The sequence below is a fragment of the Argiope bruennichi genome, chromosome 6 (genome assembly GCF_947563725.1).
Source record: "Argiope bruennichi chromosome 6, qqArgBrue1.1, whole genome shotgun sequence".
In the NCBI taxonomy this organism is placed as follows: Eukaryota; Metazoa; Arthropoda; class Arachnida; order Araneae; family Araneidae; genus Argiope; species Argiope bruennichi.
The window spans coordinates 125480074-125507844 of NC_079156.1; the positions used below are offsets into that span (position 1 = coordinate 125480074).

Consider the following 27771-nt stretch of genomic DNA (forward strand, 5'->3'; position numbering starts at 1 on the left):
TTTCTTGACTTAATATATATAATATATATTGATATACAATGTATATTATATAGATTATATAGATTCAGGATTTTTTATATAGGTGAATATTCATATTGATTATTTCTGGATTGATAGTTTCTTGGCTTAATATATATAATATATATTGATATATATATTGATATATTGTAGTTCAATATCTAATGCTATATTAAGTTCACAAAGGCCTAAATCCGCCACTGTCTACAAACACTATCAAGCTAAAAAAATGTCATAAACTGTTTCATTTCAAAAAAAATTAAATCGTGATGAGAATTATTGTGAAATATATCAACCCAAAGAATAACATATGCGCCATTTTTTTCCAGCTTATGCAATCTGGATACCATTCTACTTACTCTTAGTGCTAAAATATCCAACCAACAGAATCCAGAAAAGTATTTGAAGAGAACAACAAAAAGTAAATCTTGTTGACCTTGAATGATGTATTCTTTAGCAAGCACGTGCACCAATACGGAGGTGAAAAAAAAAATGTTGAAGTGCTGCTCAGAATCTTAAAATCGTGTATGTCTTGGACCTAGTGATTTTCACATTCTTATGTGGCAGCTAAGAAACGCACCGTTCAAAACCGGTCAGGTGAAAAATGCGTTAGCTAGAAATTTTCTAAAATCCTTAGCGCAAATTAATTAAATTTGAAAGAAGGGATGGATTAGTTCTAAGATATAGGTAAAGGAATCAAGAATTAGGTTTGTGGTGAAATTTTGAAGCTTTGGTGAAACGAAAGACATGCGATGAAAAATTTATACGAAGTAAGTGGTTTAGATTTTTTTTTTATTATTATTTCAGTGAATTTCTTGAATATAATTTGTACAGCAATCAATATCGATTATGAAAATTAAAAAAAAAACTTTGTCTAGCCCTATGGATAAACTTTGGTTTTACAAAAAATTTTCAGATTAAAATTATATACCCCCTTTTAAGAATATAATAATCAGCAAATATTTATTTAGAGTATCTGACTATTTTTTAAAAATATTTATTTAGAACCATTTGATCTACCCGGCACTGCTCGGGATTACCATCCTTTAATGTCTAATATTTTTAACCTAAAAATTAATTTTGTATAAAATATTATAACATATGAAATCTTTTCACTATTGGAAACGGTTTTTTTAATGACAATATTAATTGAATTAAACAATTTTTAACCTACCGAATAGCTAATTTTTGCCATCAGTTATTAATATTTATTTTATTAATAGTGAAACTTTTGATCGCACCTATGAAAGTATAAAAAAATATTGTATTTGTTTGAGTGAAGGACTTCAGCTTTAAACATGGATAAATCACTACTTTAAGGTCTAATCACTATTTATCGAAACATATATTAAAATTAGAAGAAAAAAATTTAAAGAAATATTGGTAGATTAAATCAATGTATTAAAATAAGCAAAATTATAGCTATTTTCTAATCAATTGAATATTTAATTAGTTTTTATACTTTGAAAAGTTGACAGTATTCTTTCTCAAGTCTTATATATCTTATATATTAAAAGCGCAAAATTTGATTCAGTTGTTTAACAAAAATGCAGGACATATACGCTTAGCCAACGACTTTTATGTATATTATTAGCTGGTACCTGTTGTTGCCATAGAAAAAATAATTTCGGAAATATCGTTTGAAATTTGAAATAGCTCTCTTGTTTAATTAAGAATAATAGGAAAAATGATATTTATTTTCTTGTCGACAATGAATATATTCACTGAAATTGAATGATATATAAAGGAGAGGTATAAATAATATTTATTCTATTGTTTTGACTTTATTATTCAAGTATACTTTAGGGTAGACAATATTTTTTATCTTTTCGTCCTCAGCAAACATAAATAAATTTCTTGGCTGCCCGACTCGTGAGCATCCAACATACATCTGGCCATGTGAAAAACGTAGATTTTCTAGGTTCAAAGCAATAAATTGGCAACGTTCTATGGCCATCGGATGAACGGTACAGCAGCGCATAAAATATGAACAAACAAAAATTCATTTTTATATATTATATAATCAGATATGTCCAGATTTCGGAATGAAATGGTTTTAACATTCATCAAAAGTCACCCAACGAAAAAAGAAATTAAGAAACGATTGATTAATGTTGTATTGTTCAAAGAAATTTTTGCAAACAAACCCTAAAAAATTTGATATAATCAATCAAATAAATAACAAAATTAAAATTCATTCATTTTGAACACCAGTTTAAAAGTCTGAGAAAGGGAATTTTATTTTTCAAGTCTAAAATCCCTTTGACAGATATTTTCTTTTACTAACTTTACAAGTGAATAATTGTTGAAAGAAAACTTTTAAAAAATCCATGTTTAAATACCATTTAAAAATAAATTCTGTTTCCGTTGAACACGTTGAAATTAATTAATTTTTGCGGGTTTGTTCATGCCTAATAACATGAAAACTTTTTTTGTGTTACCCGATTTTGACTGTATGATATTTTCTTATTAATTTCGACTTTTTCTCTAGCTTTCCCCTTTTTTTGTAAGAGATATATGTATATATACAAGTTGAGAACGCGCATATAGGCTATGGATTGGCCGAGAATGCCACTTATTTGATATCTCATCGCAGTTGTAATATTCAAGCATTTGAAAAAACAAAATGAATTAAACTTAATGGCAAAAAAATTTGGACATTTGGCTCAAAATTATTAAATTCAAGCAATGATAATCAAAAATTTTAGATTTTTTTTACACAGGAAAAAATTATACCTTTCTTTAAAGAAATATCTTACAGAAATTAATATTTTTCTTTTCTTAATAATATTAAGAAATTAATATTTATCTTTTTATGCGGTACTGCTTGATGATTCTTTTGTATTTTTATGTTAAATTTCGTATAAATAAACAACTCGGAAAAATATAATAGTTTGCGTTATTATATTTTTTTTTTTATTTGAAGTAAGAAAACTTCTTTATGAATAAATTTTAATGAATTTAAGTTCCCAAATAAGAAATTTTAACTCAATTTCGATATATTTTTTACTAATGTATATTTACATTAGTTTTTACTAAAATTATAAATTACTTCGGATAATTTTTTTTTAAAGTATGCTTTGAAGACTTAATAGATTTAGTTTTTAAATGATTAATGTCAACTGATATGGAATATTAATAAAAAATGCAAAAGCTAAATTTATGATAGAATAAGTTTCTTTAAAATCTTTATTATCAGAAATTCCCTCAGTTTTGGGATATTATTGAATTCCTGCTATATTTGGAATACATTCGTCTTTATTGAATTTTTGTTAAATACATAATCATTAGAAGTCAAAAATATTTTTTGGAATTTTTAATAGAATTAGTTTATTTAAAAATTTTATTCGTTGCAAATACAGCAAATTTTGGATATTATTGAATTCCTACTCTATCTGGATTACATTCATCCTTTTTTAATTTTTATATATATATATGATCATTAGAAGTCGAACATAGTTTTTAGAATTTTTACTAGAATTAGTTTATTTAAAATCTTTATTCGTTGAAATTCAATAAAATTTTGGATATTATTGAATTCCTGCTATATTTGGTTTAGATTACATACATCCTTGTTTAATTTTTGTTATATACATAATCATTAGAAGTCAAAAATATTTTTTGGAATTTTTAATAGAATTAGTTTATTTAAAAATTTTATTCGTTGCAAATACAGTAAATTTTGGATATTATTGAATTCCTACTCTATCTGGATTACATTCATCCTTTTTTAATTTTTATATATATATATGATCATGAGAAGTCGAACATAGTTTCTAGAATTTTTACTAGAATTAGTTTATTTAAAATCTTTATTCGTTGAAATTCAATAAAATTTTGGATATTATTGAATTCCTGCTATATTTGGTTTAGATTACATACATCCTTGTTTAATTTTTGTTATATACATAATCATTAGAAGTCAAAAATATTTTTTGGAATTTTTAATAGAATTAGTTTATTTAAAAATTTTATTCGTTGCAAATACAGTAAATTTTGGATATTATTGAATTCCTATTCTATCTGGATTACATTCATCCTTTTTTAATTTATATATATATATATGATCATGAGAAGTCGAACATAGTTTTTAGAATTTTTACTAGAATTAGTTTATTTAAAATCTTTATTCGTTGAAATTCAATAAAATTTTGGATATTATTGAATTTCTGCTATATTTGGTTTATATTACATACATCCTTGTTTAATTTTTGTTAAATACATAATCGTTAGAAGTCAAAAATATTTTTTGGAATTTTTAATAGAATTAGTTTCTTTAAAATCTTTATTCGTTGAAATTCCATCCGTTTTGGGACATTATTGAATTCCTGCTATATCTGGATTACATTCATCCCTATTTAATTTTATTTTATATAGACATCATCATTAGAGGTCAAAAATGTTTTTTGAACACAGATGGAAACCCAAATTTTTCTTCCTGCCGATACCTATTGCGAACTGAAAACATTTAATAAACTGTACCTTAGTTATGTAATCTGAAGTCTAATCAAATGTTAACAAAATTCAATACGTGAAAAGTGTAAACTGAAGACTGTGTGGAGGTCGTTTTCTCCTTCAATGACGATTATGTAAGGATGAATGAAGGCTAGGATGGTTGAAAATGTTACTTTTTTTCAAGGCCAATAGCCCCCGTGGGCGATTCGGCCGGCCGTACCTTCAAATCAGCGTTTGTTGTTGCATAAGATGGAGGGGAAAGGTATGTGAGAATGAAAAAAGTTGCGTCCTTTCTTAATTCTTTTTAATGGCGTTTAATCTTAATAACATTTTACCCACTAAGAGAGCAGTGATTTTGCTTTTTTTTTTTCTGATATTGTCTGATAAAATGACCAGAAGTTCTGTACTTTCTGAGGCAGTCTCAGTTTCCGAGTCTCTGTCATATATTGTAAAAAACCACCTGGGTTTTGTCATAATTGATTAGTTTGTATTAAAGATAAAATGAATTTTATTTGATTAAATGATAAAAATAACTTTTTTTTAAATCAATTGTATCGGCCTTGAAAAAAGTAACATTTTTACCAAACCTAGCCTTCATTCATTTTTACATAACCGTCGTTTGTATTAGAATTAAAATGCAGGAAATATGTTTTTTTTTTTAATCTAAATTCTGTTTTTCCAAGCGAAAATAAAATTTAAAAAAAAGTGTCATGTGCACACTATAAGTAAATGAACTTTTTGATTACATTATTTTTAATTTTTGTGAAATGTTTTGAAACTTTTTATTCTTTAGATTATGAATTTTTAATTACTCTATAGCTATTACTATCTCTCTTCAATGCCTCAGGCGTTTTTTTTTTTTTTTTTTTTTGCTTTGACTCTAGATTTTTTTTATAAATAAATATTTTCTCATTTTTCATACATTAATAAAATCGTGTTAAAAATTTAATATGTATTATTTTCGACAGTTTTGTAATTAAGATGTTTAATCATTAATGATTAGTAAATATTTTTTTTTCTTTTTGATATCACTAAGATTTGGTGGCCACTCACATGAAATCAAAGTTTCATTAAAATTAATAAATTAATTGATATTTTAAAATATTTTACTCTCATTAATACAAAGGAAAGCAATACAAAATTTTAAAATTCTACCTCAAGGGAAACTAAATAAAGAAATATAAAAAAAAAAAAATCAAAATACCATTTTTACAATATGAAAAGAATTAAATAAATTTGCTTGAAAATAGTTTCTGAAAATATTCTTCCCGATTTTTATTTTGCAAATAATATAATCTTTTTTAGGGGAAGTCTGTCTGTCCAGGTGTTCGAATATAAGTTAACACGATAATTACAAAAAGAACAGCGCTAGATAGATAAAATACTATACACAGATTTAACGTTTATAGTGTAAACACATGTTAAATTTTAAGCAAAACCCAATCTGGATTGACCGTCTGCCAGTTTATTCTTTCAGAAACGTGTAAAAGCGCTAGTTCAAAAACACATTGGCTGAACTATAACAAATTTGTTATGAAAATTTATGACTACAAGAGAAGTTTTGTGTCAAATTTTTGTTTCAATGGGCTAAGAAAAACTTTCTAACACGAATTCGATTTGTGAACATTATTAACGCATATCAGGGATTAATCGCCAAATAACTCGCCAAGGTTGAAGCCAGTAAAATTCACTCCAGAAGTAACTATTTTATGACGGTGCAATGTACGGTGATGTCTGGCAAAACTAGTTTATTAGAGAGCATGCCACAAAATTTTAGGAAGAGTACTACCCATGATTTGATTTTTACTACTTAAAGGAAAATATAAGACTTTAAAGAAAATTAAGCGTTTCCTCTGAAAATAAGAGGATAAGGAATAAAGCCATAGTAAATGGTATATTAGCTTTCACGTTGTATAAATATTGAGGATAAAGCATAAATGTTCAGCAATCGAAAGATACAAACCCAGTTCTACTAAAAGTAACCAAACATTCGGGGGTAGTTTCTATTGTTGTTGTTGTGACTTACGGCACTTTACAAGCCCGCTGACAGTTATCTATCAGCAATTTAAGCCGAGTGACCGTCTCTTGTTTTTTCAGTACCGCCAATTAGGGCCAAGAGTACGACTTAGCTACTTCATGCGCCACATTCTCTTGCACAACTCCTTTTTACAGGGGAGCACATTCACACACCTCACAGATAGAGCACAGAAGAACAACTATCCCCGAATCGGGATTCGAAGCCGGGAAGACCATATCACGAGGAAGACGCACCCCCCTTATACCAGGACGCCGGGGGGATAGTTTCTGAATGCTACGGGGGTGCTATTTTGTCACTATTGTCACCATTTTTTAGCAATGAGGGGGAAATTATATGATACTGATTTTGGAAATCCTTTCATGCCAAATTATTGTTTGGATTCTTCCACATAAGATCATAGAAGCCATTTATTTATAATGTTTTTTTTTCAGTTGTTTTTGGAAGTCGACAGTGAAAAGTAGATTCCATCCGGCAGAATGCCTCCCAGACCAGAGGCTGGATATTTTGAGGGTTATGAGCGAGAACCCCTTTTAGATCCCACTCGCCCCTTAAGATCAAACTCGCAAAAACGGTGAGTAAAAAAAATCTTTTCCTTTATTTTTCTTCTGTGAACAAATTTCTACTTTCTCATATATGAGTTTAATTATATTAACGTCCCACTTAGAATTATGCAATCCATCTCAATACGGCTGTTTTGAGATGGATTGCATAATTTTTAATCTCGGTCAAACGACGAGGAAGACATCGGAGCTGGTAATATTCCTTCTCTCCAAACATTTACAATGCACCAAAGAGAAAGATTTTGACCTATGAGATCTGATTTAGCATGCATCAAATCCACATTCATGACGGGCCTTTCGTGGAATCGAGTTTTGAACTTAGAACAGTTCTATTCGAGTTCGAGATTTACCATTAAATTAATGGGGACTAATGTGCCATAATACTGATATTTTTACTTTTTCGTATACGTATTATAAAGGAAGTATAGTAATGGTCAAAAAATAAATAAATTCGAACTCGATATTTTGACAAATCATTATGTTTTAGAGATTCGGAAAACACATTTTTGAAAAATATTCGTCTCTCTTTCTCTCTCTCTCTCTGACCTAGATAACTCAAAAATGCTTTGAGCTAGATGGTTGAAAATTGGCATATGGTCCTTACATCAAATTTCTGGATCTCTATTAAATTTTGTGTAAAATCCGTTTAGAGGAAGTTCATCTGTCCGACTGTTCGAATATAAGTTAACATGATAAGTACAAAACGAAGAGAGCTGGAAACATAAGATTCGATACACAGATTTACCATTTGTAGTGTAGATACCTGTCAAAGTTTGAAACAAAACCGACAAGTGGTTGACTGTCTGTCGATCTGTATCTTCAAAAGCATGTTTATATGATAATTCAAAAGCGCAATGACCTAAATATATCAAAGTAAGTAAGTGATTTTGTGACTACAGCTATAGTTTTGTTTCAGTAGGTTGAGAAAAACGAGTTTAAAGCAGAAATTCAGTTTTGGGATACTACCAGGGATTACTCGTCAAGAAACTCGTCATGGATGACACCATGGATTCAATAAAAATGCTAAATGGATGCCAAAAGTTAATATCTTGTAATTATTATGCACCAATGCATGCAAGGCGTTTTCTAGCATGACAAGTATATTAGAGTATGCGAGAAAATTTTAGGGAGACCACTACCGTTAGTTTAAATTCATTAAATATCCAGAATAAACTAAATGCACAAAAGGGCATGTATAAATTCTCTAATATTTATGTTCTTTGTAATTAAAGAAAGATTGATAAAATTTTAAGTCCTAAATAAAAAAAAATATATATATTTATCATGAATATCATCATTTCATCATTTCGAATATCATCATCATTTTCCATATTCCAGTTTGTCATATTTATTGCGAATATGACAAACTGAATTAAAGAACCCCATTTTTACAAGCGAGTTTATTTCCAACTGTTGTTTTTTAAGAGTTTTTTTTTTTTTCATATGTCATTTTTTAAGCGAATCTTTCATTTATTTCTTTAAAACAATCAAAATCTGTGAAAAATTTGATTTATTTTTATGATACATTTTATTTGTAACTTCAGATAATGAAATGAATGAAACAATAATATTTATCGACTAAAATTTTGAACATTTTGTTATCTTTTTTTTAGCAGTTCCAAGAAATCCGGAGGATGGGCATCTGGGCCAGACAGCCAGTTGTCGTGGCTCATCGCCATTGCCAACTTCCTCATCAATTTCATAATAGTCGGATTAGGACGGATGTCCGGCATCTTGTATGTCGTCTTCATGCATAAATTCAGTGTGGACAGACAGACATCTTCTATGCCTTTCAGTGTGCAACAAGCCGCCAGAAACCTTTTCGGTAATGCTTGATATTATTGCATAACAGAACTAAAAAAAGAAAACCAAGATTCAGTTTATAATAAAATAAACAAGCTTACGTAATATAAACTTATATGGGACACAAAAATAAGTCAAAATAGTAATAATTGCAATATAATACTATAGTTAAAATAATACCGTGAATAAAATATGCTATGAAATTAGTGTAATAATTAAATTATTGCTTAATTATTACATTAATAAATCAATTAATCAACATTTTTCAGCTCTTTTTTTCCCTACAGTTTTCTTATTTCAGATAAAACTTAGTCCGAAGTAATTACTTTCAAAATTAACATAAGATATACTGTCAGAACACTCATTTCTTGTTATAGGTGTTCGAAATGAATGAACAATAAATATTCTTTTCCAGTTTGTTAAATTTGTTCATTCTTAACTGTATCCAAATCTTGACAAATATTCAGATAATTAGCATTGTATTCAAATCGGGAATCATTCTGAAGCTCGAATACGTCTATTTGTAAACAATTTGGTGCAGGTTATACACTAACACCTATAGTATGCTTTTTTTCTCCCAGCAAAATGATTACTGGATTTCGAAAATGAATGGAGCGACTCAATCGATAAGATTGTAATTGAATAGGAACATAAATTGACTTTATAAAGTTGAATTATATATCTTCAGAACATTACAATTGTCATTTATAATTTTATTATGACATTTTACAACTCATTTTGCATTGATCAAATTGTTGGCATAAATGTTTTTTGGAAATCCCAAGATCAGTTCTTATCGTTCTACTTTATTTTAAAATTTCTATCAGAGTATTGAATTAACATTCAACATTTTAAAGAGATTATATTTTCAAAACTTAATTACAACATTGTGATAAAGATAGCATGAATAACCTAACTTGTAAGTGAGGAAAATCATTTTTCATAGCAATTTTCCTCACTTATCATATTGGGAATTTAAAAAAAGCATACATTAAAATCTACCTCCGTAATAAGCATGAAGACACTCTATCATAATACTTTTTTTGTGTTTTTTATATAAAGTGTTTTGTTTTACATTTATTCTAAAAGATATAACACTACTGACTGTACTATTGTTACTGTTAGCAAATATTATTTTCTTCCAGTTTCAAAATGCGTTTTGAGTTTATTGAGGTGTTTGACCCCTCAAAGTACCCCTAAAAAATAATCGATAATAATCATACCCCTATACGTTTTTCCATTCTTTCAATATGCAGTCTTACTTTCAAAATTTTTTAAAAAAATCGAACTCGAGATTTTGACGAATCTCCATGTTCTCCTAAGAGCGAAATACCCATTTTTTGCATTCCGTCTATCCGTCTTTGAGCCCAATAACTCAAAAATACTTGTCCTAGATGAATCAAATTTGGTATATTAACTCATACTCAAATTCGTATATTTATGTAAAATTTTGAACTGAAATCCATTCATAAGTAAACTTAATAATTCCAGAACGCAAAGAGAATGAAATTCGGTATGAAGTTTGTTGACTACTATTGTAGTTTGGTGTTAAATTTTTTTCTTTGGTCAGCAGAAAGACGTTCAAAATACATATTTGCACAATAAATTCAGTACAAATGTCAGATTTATGCCAAAGATCTTAATTATTGTTCGTTAAGGCCATGCAAGGTACTTGCGACCTTGCTTAAGGTCATGATTTTATGTGGAGGGGGGGAGGAGAGAATAAGAGAAATTAATTGTTGAGTATGCGAGAAAGTTTCGTGGATGTCATTTCCTCTGGTTTGCTGTATTGTCGCGTAGATGAACCATGCGTTAACTAAAATCAAAGATAACAAACACTCTCTAATCTCAACTCGAGACTTTATTCAAGGAACTAAATCTTACATCTGCTTTTATCCACAAGATGAAATGACTCGAATCTTCCAGATTTAGGAAGATGCAGAAATTATAAGAACATTCTAGAACAAACGAGGAATAACAGAAAGTAAATCAATAACAAAACAATTTTTAGGCAACTTGCATGCACTTAGATACGAACTGTATCCTTTCAGTTCATAACATTCTATCACTGAGCCATTCAATCCATTCCAAGTTAGAATAAGTTTCATTATAAAACTTTTTATTGCCCATATAGTCCAAAAGGATAGACCACAACAGAAATTATATTGCATTTAACAGATGATGCTTTACTTTGAGCACATGAATTTATTTATTTATTTATTGAAATTTCTATCGAAATATTTCTTTCCACAGGTCCTGCCGCTGGTATTTTAGGCCAAAAGTATGGAGTTCTGAGTGTCACTGCCGTGGGTGGGCTCATCGGTGCCCTCAGCACTGGAGGATGTTACTTCGCAAGAGACATTACCTCGATTACGGTTCTTTGGGGCCTGGGCTTCGGTCAGTAGTTTTTCGAATTCATTTTGAACCAAACCCCTCAGTAGCCGTATTTAAAAATCAGCTTGACATATATATTCACATAAATTGTAATCATTCGTTTATTAGAAGTAATTTGAATTAAGGATTAAGGTTCTTGTGTTGCTAATTACGAGATTAATCTCGTGACAAGATTGGTAAAAAAAAAAATTTAAATATTTTTAATTACTATAGTATGTTTTAATGACTCCATGTAACTAACTCATTCTGGGGATCGTAAGTCCTGTTAATTTAATAACGATTTTAGGCTGCAGACTTTCTGCAAATAGAACATTGCAAAAATTGCTTAAACCGCTCTACAGAGTAAGCTGCTGGAACTAGGTGCTACCAAATTTTAAAATCGTTACTTTTTGAGTATCAGATTTTCAGTAAGGAATTGTTATCTAAATTTTCATTTGGAGTTATAATTAATTAAAAATAAATCAAGATTTTAATGTTTTCTTGCAATAATTTCGGAGCATGTAATCGCAGAAAAACTACTTTTGGACCACTTTAAAAAAATTTTAAAATCAAACTTTCAATGTTATTTTTTATATCCGTCAATTCTTTTATTTAATTTTTTTTTTAAAATGAATTATTTTATTGTTTTAGTTATTTATTTTATTTTATTACTTATTGTTTGAACTTTATATTGTCTTATTTATACAATTTGCGATGATATTAAGTAGGTTATTTTAGGTTCACATTATCGCTTCAGTAGTACATAAGAAACAATTCTTAAAAATATGATAAAGACAGACGAATCAACCGAAAGTCATTATCATGCTATAAAGATATGCATTAAAGGTTCAAATCTTCTTTAAATTTTTAAATGAATGAATCCTGGGTATATTATTGCTCAAACATTATTCAGTGATGCCATCTTTATTTTCAAGATTTTTTTTCTTTAGTTTTAATAAATGTTCCAAAGTTAAGCACAATCTAAAAAATTATTGGAATGTTATTCAAACAAATTTTACTGTCAACATCACATTATCATCATCAGTCACCTTCATATTTAACTCGTCATTTTCTTTATATTATCAGGTCCTTCATTTTTATATTTTTGCCAATGTTAATGTTACTTCCTATGATAAACAGGATTTCCCTGTTGCTTTAACCTTTCAACTATCAAGAGAAAATTTAATTTCCTAAATTTTTTATTTAAAATAGAGGTATTTGCAAAAGTTATAACTCAATATAAAGATGGATTTTGATTTGTGAACATCTGAAGATTTTTATGGATTCTTAGTTAAATTAAAGGATAATACATTCCCTAGACAGAAAAGACCATCTTATTAGAAAGAAAACAAAACTTCACTTTTAAGAGGTTAATTGGAATGATAGTATTTCTATGTTTGCATTCTTTCTGTATATTAAGTGATATAAAAACCGTTTCTTACGGAATGTAAGTAATGACCGCATAAAGACAAACGAATTAAGTCTAAAGTTCTTAATGACACTATGGTTTCAAGAATCTTGACTCAGTTTGGAAGTTCATTTACGTAATAAACAGAACGAGTGTTATAGATATCCGTTCCTTCAGATGGCGCTGCTGACGTTGTCTTATAACTGATATAAACCTTGCTGGACTTGTGTTGCAGGCAACAGAACGTATGAACGGAAGGCGTTGGAGTAGCCTAATAATTTACTCCCAGAGCAAAATTACTTTATATAATACATATAATTTTAAGAAACTTTTAAAAATAAATTGATGAAAAGGCAATTATAAATTCTTGATCTACTGGATTGCATATGCGCCCACAAGTATAAGACTATTGAAATAACACGACTGTGATTTACACTTTAATAATTTAAGATATTTGGAGAGAAAATTGAGTATCAAAGTTATACATAAAAGATTTAAAGAAAATATCTCCAGCAAACCAGCTGGTCGTCAAAGGCAGTTAATATAAAATATAGTGCTCAGCTCAATTTAGAGGTAATTGTGTGTTTAAGAAATTTGTTCTCACTACCTCATGTTTATCTTATATTTATCGAATTGTATATTGTCTCTAACATTTGATGGAGATAATACATAGTATTATATTGTCACCATCGATGTACGATGTATTGTCTCCACTCGATGGAGACAATACATCGCATTTTCATCCATTTGGAGACAATTCTTCAAATCTAAATTTTCTCTATGTCTCCATAGGTATTTGCACCGCTCTCACGACTACTCTAAATCAGGTCCCCATCGATGCATACTTCGAGAAATATCGAACTACTGCTGGAGGTCTCGCGTTTTCTGGTGGATGTGTGGGGGCATTCCTCTTCCCCGTGGTACTGGAATTTCTGCTGCACCACCACGGCGTGAAAGGGACTTTCATGGTAATGGGCTGCATCATTCTGATTGTGGTGCCCATATCGTTCACTCTACGACATCCCCCTTGGAAGAAGAAGCCAAAGGTCATAAAGGCAAAGCAGAACAATTATAAGACCTTTGATTCTCCGTCACCTCGTAGCGAATCCGAAATGATCCAAGACCTGATCGACAAAGATTTACAGAAGCTCAGACTTTCCAAAGCAACATTCACTGATGGGAATTTGAACAATTTGAATGGTTCACATCCAAAGGTACGTCAAACGAGTGAAGGCATCCTCAATTTATCTCATGGAGCATCGAAGATCTTTAAGTCTTCTGAAGTTTCCCTTGCACATTGTCAACCTAACAGCGTGAACTTTGCTGTCCTCAAACAAAACAGCGAGGTAGTGTATCAGCTGTTCAGTTTGACAATGCCCCCAGAAGCTTTGGTGCAAGATTCGATCCTGGATACTTCACCTATCGTTAAGGAACTTGAGGATCTTTACAATTTCTTGAATCAGCCCCAAAAGCCGAAGAGACCGCCTGCGAGCATTGGGGTCGTCACTGATGAACTCACAAGAAGCGTTCACGTAGTGGAGGTAAAAAATGAAGTGAAATTTGATTTGAATCAAGTCAGTGCGAATAAAGAAACTCCAAATTATGAGAACTTTGAAGACAATCCTAGGTGGGTTTTTATGGTGATCAAATTGAGAGAATTATGCGATTTTTATTCGATTGAAGAAGTTATTCATTATTTCCCGGTTGAAATGCATGACATAGTGGTAAAAGTGATGGAAAGTCTGAAGGACTTGAATGAAATTATTGTAAAGTTGTCAGTACAAGCAGCTCTCGCCCCTACTGACAAGATGCCAGAATGGAAAGGTAAAGTTTTATTTATTTTTTTACGATGCACTTTAAAATAATATGCATTATCGAAATATATCATTTCAAGCAAAGATATTCCGTAATTTTTGCGCAAATTTTTAAATGTGCTATGTTTACTTTTTTTTTTTTATCTAAAGAAGTAATTCACACACTGCTTTTATTTTAAATAACTTTTTTTGAATAATAGAAATAAAATTTTCTCCAATTCTGCTCAAATTTTTTAATTATATTTGAATTATTCTTTACTTCTATTTTATAACATTAAATACTTTTATTGTTTATTTGAATTTAATTTATTAAAAAAAATCTATTTTTTAAATGGCTGCTTTATTGTTGCAATACTAGATGATAACATAATTTTTTAAACACTATAATTGCAATTAGGTTGTTTTAGACAATTAGATGCTTTCTATTTAATGATAAGGAAAGTCATGACGTTGTATGAAATTTAATGTTTTTATGGTACATTGGCCAACTTGTTTCGTAGCATTAAAATATTTTTTTAAGTAATAAGAACCTTGCAATAATTAATAAAACTTCGACTTAGGCGTGGCTACCTGCAGGAGCCACGCCTATTTATTTGAATTTAATTTATTAAAAAAATTCTATTTTTTAAATGGCTGCTTTATTGTTGCAATACTAGATGATAACATAATTTTTTAAACACTATAATTGCAATTAGGTTGTTTTAGACAATTAGATGCTTTCTATTTAATGATAAGGAAAGTCATGACGTTGTATAAAATTTAATGTTTTTATGGTACATTGGCCAACTTGTTTCGTAGCATTAAAATATTTTTTTAAGTAATAAGAACCTTGCAATAATTAATAAAACTTCGACTTAGGCGTGGCTACCTGCAGGAGCCACGCCTATTTATTTGAATTTAATTTATTAAAAAAAAAATTCTATTTTTTAAATGGCTGCTTTATTGTTGCAATACTAGATGATAACATAATTTTTTAAACACTATAATTGCAATTAGGTTGTTTTAGACAATTAGATGCTTTCCATTTAACGATAAGGAAAGTCATGACGTTGTATAAAATTTAATGTTTTTATGGTACATTGGCCAACTTGTTTCGTAGCATTAAAATATTTTTTTAAGTAATAAGAACCTTGCAATAATTAATAAAACTTCGACTTAGGCGTGGCTACCTGCAGGAGCCACGCCTATTTATTTGAATTTAATTTATTAAAAAAAAATTCTATTTTTTAAATGGCTGCTTTATTGTTGCAATACTAGATGATAACATAATTTTTTAAACACTATAATTGCAATTAGGTTGTTTTAGACAATTAGATGCTTTCCATTTAATGATAAGGAAAGTCATGACGTTGTATAAAATTTAATGTTTTTATGGTACATTGGCCAACTTGTTTCGTAGCATTAAAATATTTTTTTAAGTAATAAGAACCTTGCAATAATTAATAAAACTTCGACTTAGGCGTGGCTACCTGCAGGAGCCACGCCTATTTATTTGAATTTAATTTATTAAAAAAAAATTCTATTTTTTAAATGGCTGCTTTATTGTTGCAATACTAGATGATAACATAATTTTTTAAACACTATAATTGCAATTAGGTTGTTTTAGACAATTAGATGCTTTCCATTTAATGATAAGGAAAGTCATGACGTTGTATAATATTTAATGTTTTTATGGTACATTGGCCAACTTGTTTCGTAGCATTAAAATATTTTTTTAAGTAATAAGAACCTTGCAATAATTAATAAAACTTCGACTTAGGCGTGGCTCCTGCAGGAGCCACGCCTATTTATTTGAATTTAATTTATTAAAAAAAAATTCTATTTTTTAAATGGCTGCTTTATTGTTGCAATACTAGATGATAACATAATTTTTTAAACACTATAATTGCAATTAGGTTGTTTTAGACAATTAGATGCTTTCCATTTAATGATAAGGAAAGTCATGACGTTGTATAAAATTTAATGTTTTTATGGTACATTGGCCAACTTGTTTCGTAGCATTAAAATATTTTTTTAAGTAATAAGAACCTTGCAATAATTAATAAAACTTCGACTTAGGCGTGGCTACCTGCAGGAGCCACGCCTATTTATTTGAATTTAATTTATTAAAAAAATTCTATTTTTTAAATGGCTGCTTTATTGTTGCAATACTAGATGATAACATAATTTTTTAAACACTATAATTGCAATTAGGTTGTTTTAGACAATTAGATTCTTTCCATTTAACGATAAGGAAAGTCATGACGTTGTATAAAATTTAATGTTTTTATGGTACATTGGCCAACTTGTTTCGTAGCATGAAAATATTTTTTAAGTAATAAGAACCTTGCAATAATTAATAAAACTTCGACTTAGGCGTGGCTACCTGCAGGAGCCACGCCTATTTATTTGAATTTAATTTATTAAAAAAATTCTATTTTTTAAATGGCTGCTTTATTGTTGCAATACTAGATGATAACATAATTTTTTAAACACTATAATTGCAATTAGGTTGTTTTAGACAATTAGATGCTTTCCATTTAACGATAAGGAAAGTCATGACGTTGTATAAAATTTAATGTTTTTATGGTACATTGGCCAACTTGTTTCGTAGCATGAAAATATTTTTTAAGTAATAAGAACCTTGCAATAATTAATAAAACTTCGACTTAGGCGTGGCTACCTGGAGGAGGGGGAGAGGGAGACTTACATAATTGTGATTTTCTCATACACGATGTATTGAGGAAGTATTGTAATCATCAAAAATTCGAAATCGAGATTTCGATGAATCTCCACGTTTCAGACATCTCTAAGTCCGAAAAATAATTTTTAGCGTTATGTCTGTCAGTCTGTCAAGAAACACGTTAACTCAATGCTTCGAGCTAGACGGATAAAATTTGTTATGGACTCATGACCCAATTTGAATATTTCTATCAAATTTTGAAAGAAATCCATTCACAAAAGCTCTGTCTAGTTCAATTACAAGTGAACTACATCACCTCAAAATACAAAAAGCTAAGTAGATAAAATTTGGTACACAGGCTTAGCATTTAAATGTTCTCATCAAGTTTTGTAACAAATCTGTCCAAGGGTTGACTATTCTGTCTATCTGTACTTTCACACGCATATAAACTCATAACTCATAAAAGAAATAATTTAATCAATGAAATTCAATATATTAAAAATTATATTATCTTGTGACTTTGATTTTGATTCGGTCCTTAAACAGACGCCCAAGATGCATGTTCGCACGATAGATTGAGCAAAAATGCTAGTTTCACGCCAAAGACCTATATTTCGTAACTATTGCTTGGCAACTGAAAAGGATTAGAACCACAAAGAATATGCAATCTTTATGGAGATATAGGATTTCTGGAATCGTTTGGCGTTGTTTGAAATGACAATTATCTAACTAATTATATCAAGAAACTGGTTAACGGCACATGTCGACAATAATGTGAAAAATAACAGGAGTAGGAGTATATAGACCAAGTACACTTAGATGAAGACTAACCAAAATATTTCAACTGTGTATATTCAACCAACGTCTATTTCTGGGACTTTATGCAAGGGGTTTTGCGACTTATTTTATTCCATAACCAGCAAAACTGGTCTCCCAAAACTTTCACGCATAATTACCAATAAAAGTCTTATCCTACTTCCTACGCATAAAATTATGGACCTCGGGTAAGACAGTGAATACCTTGCATGGCATTGGCGACCAGTTCTTGAGAATTACAGATCTTTGGCGAGAATCTATCATTTTTACTGAATCTAGCGAGAGAATATGTATTTAGGATATTATTTTGATAGCCGATTGACACCAAAATTTGAGAAGAAACTACTATTGTACTTACAGAAGGAATTTTATTAATCTAAGCCATTGTTCTTTTAAGTCATCGTGCCAACATACTTAAAGCATGCAGACAAACAGTCGATTTACCTATAGGCAAATTTATTCCAAAATAGGATGTACATCAACAATTTTGTTCTGAAGATTATATTACTCTTAGTACAAGATAGTCTGCAATATTGTTGCGATGTTTTCCAAATGTTGAGAGATATTCAGAATAAACAACAGTAGATATGTAGATTATCTTGTGCCAATTAGGGCGCACACACACCACCGATCCATTTTGTTCTGTTATTGTATTCACAAGCACAAGAACCGATGGTTCGTCAGATATTCAAACCGCTAATTTACTTGACCCAAAATTTTATGAAGGTCTATAACTTTATCACTAAAAACACATTCTAAACTGCACCTAAATAGCTGTATGTATTTTTCAATTATCTTGTTCACAGGCCTGTAAATAGACAGGCGAGGAGATATCTCATTGAAGGATTGTGTCCAAAAGTGATACAATCCTACAATTCTTGGGTAAAGATCGTTTACTAAATTTCCTCCATTTACCTTACTTTGTTTTTATTGAATGCGCTCAAATACGCATGTTTCCAATGATGTGTTTTTCGGAATCAGAGAGATCTAAAACATGGAGATTCATTTAAATCGGGAAAATTAATATTTTCTCCAGAAATTTTTCCTTGATGCACTTTTCAAAATTAATTATTACCTTAAACAAAGGGGGGGGGGGGGCTCGGAGCTGTTTCCAAAACATAAAATTTTCACATGCTCTCTAATAAAGATGTTTACAGCCGTATAAAATTATGAACTTGAGTAAGGCTGAAAAAAAAGCTTTGCAAATATTTCATAACAAAATTTTGCAAAATATTTGTTCGATTGGCTTACAATGTTTATAAAATTTTGATCTTTTCCGTAAATTTGGCATTTTTGCTGAATCTATCATGTAATATTTGGCGTTTTTTTTGGCTAAATTTAATAGGTATCTGTATTTAAGATGTTAAATCTGTGTACCGTAATTTATTTATCCAGCACTTTTCATTTTGTAGTTATCGTCTTACCTTATATTCAAGCAGCTGGACAGACAGACTTTCTATGAATGTATTTCGCTCAAAATTTGGAAGAAATATAAAAATTGGCGTAAAGGATTTGGTGTATTGGGTTATATACCAAACTTCATCCATCTAGCTCAAAAAGGTTTTGAGTTTTCTTTATCACTGACAGACAGACATAATTCAAAAAATGTCTTTCGAATTCGGAGAGGTCTAAAACATGAAGATTCATCAAAATTTAGAGTTCGAATTTTTTGACGATTAACTACTTTCTCTACACTTCTTAGGCGAAAAAGCAGAATTCATTAAATTTTTATCATACACATTGTACTTTTATGTTTTCAATTCATTTTCTTACAGATGATATGACACGCAGACAAGAAAAAAAATCGAAGGAACAAAACAAGGACGCCAAGCAGTCCAATTCCTTTTGGCAACATATCATGACAGCCATCCGACTGCACAAGAACCCTGTATTCATCCTCATATCTCTCTGCAGGGGTGTCTTTATGCTGACCTTCCTCCCTATGGTGACCATCATTGTCGATTTCGCCATGGACAAAGGTCTTCCTCGTGACACTGGAAAATACGTCATCGCCACTCTTTCCCTAGGCGACCTTGTGGGCCGCCTATGTCTAGGCTGGATCACCGATAGCGGCATTCTTTCTTTACCCGCTTACATGGTGGTCGCCATGCTAATCCTGGCAGTGAGTACCGGGACCCTGCCCTTCATGCATTCGGAGCTGAGTCTGTACCCTGCCATCATGGTGTTCGGCATGATGCAGGGATCTCTGTTCATCCGCCACCAAGTCTTGGTGTCCAGGTACATGGACACCCATGAGCAGACCATAGGAATGGGATTCATCAATTTCTTCTCGGGAATCTTGGGATTTTTTATACCTTTCTATCTAGGTGAGGCGATATAAGGAAATTGTTTTTTGACCTTCTGATCTATGAATCCACTTAACTTTCTAATTGTATGACACGTCTTATTTGGGATTTCTATTATTATTTTAATTCCTTTATTAATATGAGGGCATTTGAGATAGGAAAACGTTTGTAATTGTTTTTTGCATTTTAATTTATTTAATATTCTCTCTTTATTAAAAATTTAAAATTTAATTATTCGATACGAAAATCAGACGCTTCATTGTATGCTAAGGGATTTAGGGTTAATATTTTCATTACCAGAAAAATTGATTGTAGTTGAGTAACCTTTGAGGCACATAATTTTAAAGATAATAAAAACCCTAGTTGTATATAATTTTTTATCATAAAAAATGGGAATAAATGTTAATTGCGATTATTTAACATAAAAAAATTAGAAAAAATAATAACATTTCAATAAGTCTTTTTCCACAATGTAGGGCATGTATAATCCTAACAACTTCAAAATTAGTATAAAACATTCAGTAACATATGTTTTTTCATTATATAACTATTTATTTATTCAAGATAAAATAACATATGACATTATAAACGACAAAAATTCGCCGCATTACACAATGCGCCAACCTAATCACAACAGCACACATAACTTATTAATGCGTTTGGATTTGTATATTTTTTTTTATTTATTTCGCATTTATCTGCGGTGCAGATCATTGCCAAATAAATGAAAAATTTTGAACTGTATGATTATGAATAGCTTTAACTTTTAAGAGGGTTAAAATATATCCCACCATGCATAAAAAATTAAGCAAAAGGTGGAGCAGTTTTTAACCCATCTAGTCCCAAAGAATAAAATATATTGATCGCATAATAATTAAGATTACATTTTATTAATTGAAGTACTTTAACCAATATTTTTCTGACGTAACTGTAAACTTCAGTATTGTGTTTATAAATTTAATTTAAAACTCTTCAACACAAACACAAAAATGATTTACTCGACATAGAAATGACATGCAAATTATGAATAAACAATGCAATTAATTTCCTGACTGCTGAAATTTAGTTTAAAAAGAGTTTGCTTCAAGTTACCACATTTCCTTAACTAAAACTTAATAGCTTTCTCAAAAAAATATTTTTAAACTTCAAATTTTGATGAACTTATACTATCTTAAGTCTTATATCTCTATTCACTTTACTATGCATTTCCCTAATTTTTTGTTTATATCTTTATACATCCAATTATATATCAGAAAAAATCAGTAATATTTGAAAATGGGTGGACTTTAAAAATTTATTACCATGACTTGATTCTAGTTTTTTTTCTTTTTTGTGGAATAAATCAAGGTGATATAATTCATACTCTAGATTAAAGGAATAATGTTTAAAAAATCCTAGTATAAATTAATAATATAAAATAAGTAAAAACAGCATGATAGAAATATCCATCCTCATGCAAATTTACATCTTAAGCTCAGTACAAAATTTTCAATGTTCCTCTCTTCTAAATTTCTCCACTCAATATCGCTTTTATTAGTAAAAAAATCTCAGATTAGTTATAAAAAATATTCAAGAAATCGCAAGTTTATTCCAACTACAACAAACAGCGGAATTGCTATAATAATTGTGACGTTTGATTGTTTTTTTTCCCTTGACAGCTGCGTTTCTTATTACGCAATAATCGTGAAAAAAGTTGCCAACAATAATTAATTAACAGTACACCTGTTTTGAGTACATTTTTTTTTGTTCACTAAATGTTATGATGGAAATTTCCATCATGATGCAAAGAAGTGTTAAATGTAAGTAAAGCAAATTTTAAAAATTTCTTTAAAAGCACATCTTACACTTAAATCTACTCAATGCGGAAAAAAAGTCATTATTCATATCTTCAACTGAAGAAAAGAAAAAAGAAAAAAAACAGGATTAAATATTAACAGCAACAATGAAAACGATTTAAATTTCTTTACAATAGTGAAATTTATTTGTAAATAAATTTCATTTTAATCATTGCTTAAAATACTTTTAAGCAATGATTAAAAATAGAAAAATTCGTCTGGCAAAAATATTAACATTATTAAAAAAAACATTTTTTTTTTTTTTTAATTTTAAGATAAAATAAAAGTCATTTTTCTGCTATAATATTTTCAGATGTTATCATGGAGAAGCGCTAAAATTTAACATCATTGTAATTTATTAAAATTTCAAAAAAAAAAAAAAAAAAATCTCGGATATGCACATTTCTGCCCTTCAAAATATACCTGTACCAAATTTGATTTTCTTACACCTAATAGTCTGACCAGTAGAGCGCCAATAATCATTCATTCTTCTTCACTATTAATAGAAATAGAGAGCAGAAACGGAGAATATTCCTGCTACGTACACTTTGTATTGTACACTTTGTATGAGTGAAAAATTTACAACCGATGGCTACTGGAGCTGTAGAAAGAAAAAAGGCACTCTTTGCTCTTATGTTTAATATTAAACATTCATTATACTTAAATGGGAACGAAGTCATTCTAAAACTATCTTTCCTTTGAATCACTCTTAAAAGAGAAACAATGGGAAAGTAAAAAGTAATCATTAAAGTATATCTGAAATTCGCCCTTATATCTGCGTCATATTACCGAAGTTTAGTGAGTGCGTATGTGTGCACGCGCGTATATATGTGTGTGTGTATATGTGCGTGTTTGCGTGCGTACGCGTACGTATGTGTGTTTGTATGTGCGTATGAGTGCGTGTGTGTGTAGGGCTCGACTTAGCCTAATTGGAGCCCGGGACAAGAATTTCTTTGGGAGCTCCCCCCCCCCTTTCCCTTTGCTTCACTACTTTAGCAATGAAAACCATGCATAGAACTTGTCTATGCTATTTTTCGTTAATTAAATCAAAATGCTATTTAAAGTTAAAACTAAAAGCACTCTTAGTCTTAACTCGAAGTACCACATTTAATCATTGAATTTAAAATGCAATCTGACAAAATATTTTGTTTAAAAAAAGTTAATTAAAGAAAGAAACGTAAAATAAACTTTCTATTCGATTTGGGGGCCCCCTCTGATGTGGGGGCCCGTATGCCCCTGCCTTAGTCAGGCTCTGTGTGTGCACGTATGTATGTGTGTGTGTGCATATGTGTGCGCCCGTGCGTGTGTATGTGTATGCGTATATGTATGCATGTGTGTATATGCGTATGTGTGTGTTCGAATGTGTGTGTATGCGTATGTGTGTGTACGAATGTGTGTATGTGCGCGCGTATGTATGTATGTGTGTGTGCGCGCGTATATATGTGTTGTATGTACTTTTGTGTGTGTGCACGTATGTATGTACTTATACGTATACATGAGCGTGTATATGTACGTATGAGTGTGTGTACGCTTATGTATGCACGTAAGTGCGTGCACGCGTGTATGTGTGTGTATGTGTGCGAGCGCTTGCATTTTGGGTTTCTGTATGTATGTGTGTGTGTCTAATAAGCCGCGTTCATTAGAGCATTTAATATCTCATTCTAAAAGTAATTTCAGAAAGTCTAGTGTAACTAATTTTCTTGTTTCACCCAGGTTACTTCCGAGACACTTTGGGCTCCTACGACAAGATGTTCTACCTGAATGGTGGTATCTGCGCCCTCGTAGGACTCATGTGGTTATTCGAGCCTTGCTTAAAAAAATACACTTCTGCGGCATTGTATGAAAAACTTCAGGATGTTTGAAAAGTAAGCGAAAAACTTTCTTTCAAAATCTGAATGTGATGTGTTAAAATCACAATCAATCCTTCAAGAATGGGTTCAATTTATGAATCCATTCTTGAAGTTTTTTACTAACCGAACATATTTCGACGGCAGGAATTAATATAAAAGTATCCGTTCCTGGATTTCAAATGGTTGTTTATTAAAGCCTTAATAACAGAATCTTAAACGCATAAAACTAATTGGAGCCATTACAACTGCCACAAAAAATAAAAAATAAATAAAAGCAAATCAAAACTAGATGGAAGTACATTTTAATTTAGCTGTACTTGTAAAAGGGAAAATTAAAAGCATAATCAGATTAAAAGAAGTAAAATAACATCTTCTTGTGAATGCAATTTTTTTACTTGAATTAATTGAACGTGTATTGTTTTCATTGTTTTTGAAGAAGTAACTACAAAAATTCTTTCAGACTATATAAAACTGTAACCACAATACTGTTGCTGTACCCACGATACTGTTATGCACCCACAATACTGCTTACAATATTTTTGCTGTTACCCACAATACAAAATATTGATTGAAATTGAATTTTTTATAATAAACTATCAGGATGATTTGGTAGTTTATAAAAGAATAAATGGCATCAGGTCTGAAACTATTCCGTAATATTACCTCCCTCCATAATATCACTATGAATGCACATGTTATCGTTCCCATGGGAATAATTTTATTATATTTACCTTTTTGAGCATCTTATCGCCTTCATGCTAAAAATCTGAAAGTCGATACAAATAAATTTTCTTAAATCTACAGGGCATTGAAATATCAATGATTCCACTTTTGTTGGGGTATTTAAAAATATATAACCTTGATGTTCGTCGGAATTCATAAATAACAATTGAAAGTTTAAATGAAGCACAGTTATAATCGTGCAATGTAAATCCCCGATACACGAAGGATAACGAGACAGTAGGATAACTCATCCTACACCCGGGGTGGACAGATTTTTATAGGGTACGGGCTACTTCTAACTTTTTCTAAGTGTTGCGGTCTACCAAGTGGCATATGTGTGGTTAGCTGGAAAAAAATGGTTTGCATTATTTATTACAACTTGATAATAAATACGGAATATGTACTTACTTACATAACTACAAACATAATAGTAATAGCAAGAAACAAGCATTATAAAAATAGCCACAAATATAATACAGTAGACTCCCGATTATCCGCGGGCGGGTTATCCGTGCCTGTCGCACTAAATTTTTTTTTTTTTTTTTTTTTTGCTTTTAAGCAAAGAGAAAATGCTTCCAAAGCAAGAAGCAAACACAAATGGCTGATTTCTTCAAAAAGGTGTAGTTTTACAGTTATGCTTTTGTAATTACACAATACATTATAGTATTAAAACAGTACATATGTATTAATTTTTCTGTGCATCCTTGACACCTCTCGTAAGTACAAAGCACTTTTCTGTTTTCATTAACAAAATGCATTTTAAGTTAGTTTTGAGTGATATACTAAAATATTAAGCGTTAGTTAAACATTTCCTGCTGTTTATTTTACGTTTTATCGTACATAAAACGATTTTTCAAAGTTGGAATGACTGTTTTCTCTTTTGCTATACCCGTTTTTAGCTTTTTTCGTGTTATCCGCGATTTTTGTTAACAGCGGCGGCCGCGCAACCCAATTCCGCGGATAATCGGGAGTGTACTATAATATCAAATGATGTATTTAATATGAAACAATTCAAAATACATTAAAAAATAAATCATTTTCATCTAAAGTTATTTCTACTAGTTATAGTCAGCGGATCACTTAGTCTGCATACTGTTCGCCAATCTTGAATATCTTGGTATATAATTACCAACAGCTAATCTTGCGCTGGATTTTAAGGGGTCGTCTATAAGGCGGGGACGATAAGTTTTCTTAAATATATTCATCGGTGAAATTGCAGATTCACACAGGTAGGTAAAGTCAAAGGTATATATTTTTTTTAATTAAGATACTTCGTCCATCAGATGCTAAAAGTTATTCTTTGGTTCTGAACTACGTGCTTTTAAAACTGTCATTTTGAAGGAGAAAAACTTCATTTTCCTCAAGAGATATGGAGAATAAATAATTTATATTTTCAGTTATATCTTGCACATCAACATTGCCAAATGGGTAATACATAAATACAACAATTGGTTTCTTTTAGTAGCGCGTTTTAGGTCTTAATAAAGGCGGTCACCTTAAAATGTCTTGGCAGCCCACCGGTCGATCGCGATCGATTTAATGCCCACTCCTGTTCTACACGGTTTTCAGCATGTCTGGCGTGAAGCTTAGAAAAGCTGTAGTATGTGAGTACGGCGATAGTCGATTCTTTTTTTCTGGATCTACAAAAAAGCATAGCAGGTGTTTGTGCCACTTGTACCAACTGACTGACAAACATCAGACTCGCATATCATCAGCAACTTTTCAAAGCTTCACACCAGACATGCTGGTTATCGTGCCATTGCTGTATCCTTCATGTTTCGGGTGGGGGTGAGGTCTCACATTGCACGATTATAACTGAGTTGTAATTAAACTTTCAACTGTTTCTTATGATTTCCAATGAACAATAAGATTGCGATTTCTTTTTCTTTTCTTTTATTAGAATTGCAAAGTTGGGATATCCATTTACGAACAACATGGATTTTATTAGTTCTTTTCCAGTTTAAAGGAAATTCTTTTATTTCATCGATAATACCAAGTTTAATTGATAGGTCTTTTCCACGATTATTTATTTATATATAATTTAATCTTTTATTAGTATAATTTTCAACACGAATGATTATATTCATTTCATTACTTTCTTAAATTAATTAAGATTACAATATTAATTTTTTAAGATATTCATATACAATATAAGTTTTCATATATCTCACTTATATTGTATATGAAACCACGCTGGTGAGGAGTTCAAATTTGGAGAGGGGGATGCCAGCTCACGTGTCGTCCACGTCATCTGACTACGGTTCCAAATTACGAGGTCCGCCCTCAGTTGACCTATCATTGCTTTAAAACCGGATTAAACTAGACTATTCTATTTAAAATTTATTTCATGCACTTTTATGCTTCCAATGTTCCCACATCCAAAGATTAATTATTTTATTAATAAATACTGACGATGAATTTTGATGAATAAAATAATATTTATGAATTGTTTTTTCTCTTTGCAGATATATGGTTTGGAGCAATATATAGTTATATATGTGTGTCGGGCAATTTGATAATAGACAAAAAAAAAAAAATCTGAATTTGAATCAATTCATTCAGATCAAGAAATGAAGAAGCTACAGCGTCGATCAGATTGGCAGAATAACATTGTTTGAAACATTTGTGATTAAGAATCGTAATCGAATTCATATTCAGCAAATAAAGCTGTTTAGATTTCAGAATCATTACACTTGTTCGGAACCAATGGATGAGTAGTATGGATAGTATCTGCATTATAAAGCAAAATTCAACTAATATCTATTTTTATAATAAAATCGTTTTTTTTTTTCAAATAAAGAATAATGCCTCGGATTTTGTTTTTATATCGTTGGTATGTTGCAAAGCTATGTTGCTAGTATAAAAGAAGCAAGGCGAACAATAAGAAAGGATTATGATGGCAAATCATTGAAGAAGGTGGCTAACTGAATTATCTTTTTCGTTGTCTTCAGCGTAATTTTATTTTTTATTTTTATTTAATCAACCAGAACCATATATTCAAACATGTTCGATTCAAAATCAAGCATCCTTTAAATTTCAGAAATTTTATTCATAGCACTTATTTTGTGATTGGAGTTCGCGTTCAATAAAGTCCAGTTTATTTTGTAATT

The 27771-nt window shown here is 30.4% G+C and overlaps 1 protein-coding gene across 1 annotated transcript; it reads left to right on the top strand.

Moving 5' to 3' along the window:
• Positions 1-555: 555 nt before the first annotated feature.
• On the top strand, positions 556-27771 carry LOC129972164 (uncharacterized). The gene is made up of 8 exons (XM_056086183.1): positions 556-788; positions 6943-7082; positions 8685-8896; positions 11128-11271; positions 13448-14479; positions 19723-20274; positions 23802-23953; positions 27127-27771. The coding sequence occupies exons 2-7, from the start codon at positions 6988-6990 to the stop codon at positions 23948-23950; spliced, it is 2184 nt and encodes a 727-aa protein (XP_055942158.1). The 5' UTR covers positions 556-788; positions 6943-6987; the 3' UTR covers positions 23951-23953; positions 27127-27771.

What these genes read in the sequence shown, in the direction of transcription:
- LOC129972164 (XM_056086183.1), top strand. Translation starts at nt 6,988, where the DNA reads ATGCCTCCCAGACCAGAGGCTGGATATTTTGAGGGTTATGAGCGAGAA. An exon ending in AGCCGCCAGAAACCTTTTCG is followed by an intron (nt 8,897 to 11,127) that starts GTAATGCTTGAT and finishes TTCTTTCCACAG; the next exon opens with GTCCTGCCGCTGGTATTTTA. An exon ending in TCTTTGGGGCCTGGGCTTCG is followed by an intron (nt 11,272 to 13,447) that starts GTCAGTAGTTTT and finishes ATGTCTCCATAG; the next exon opens with GTATTTGCACCGCTCTCACG.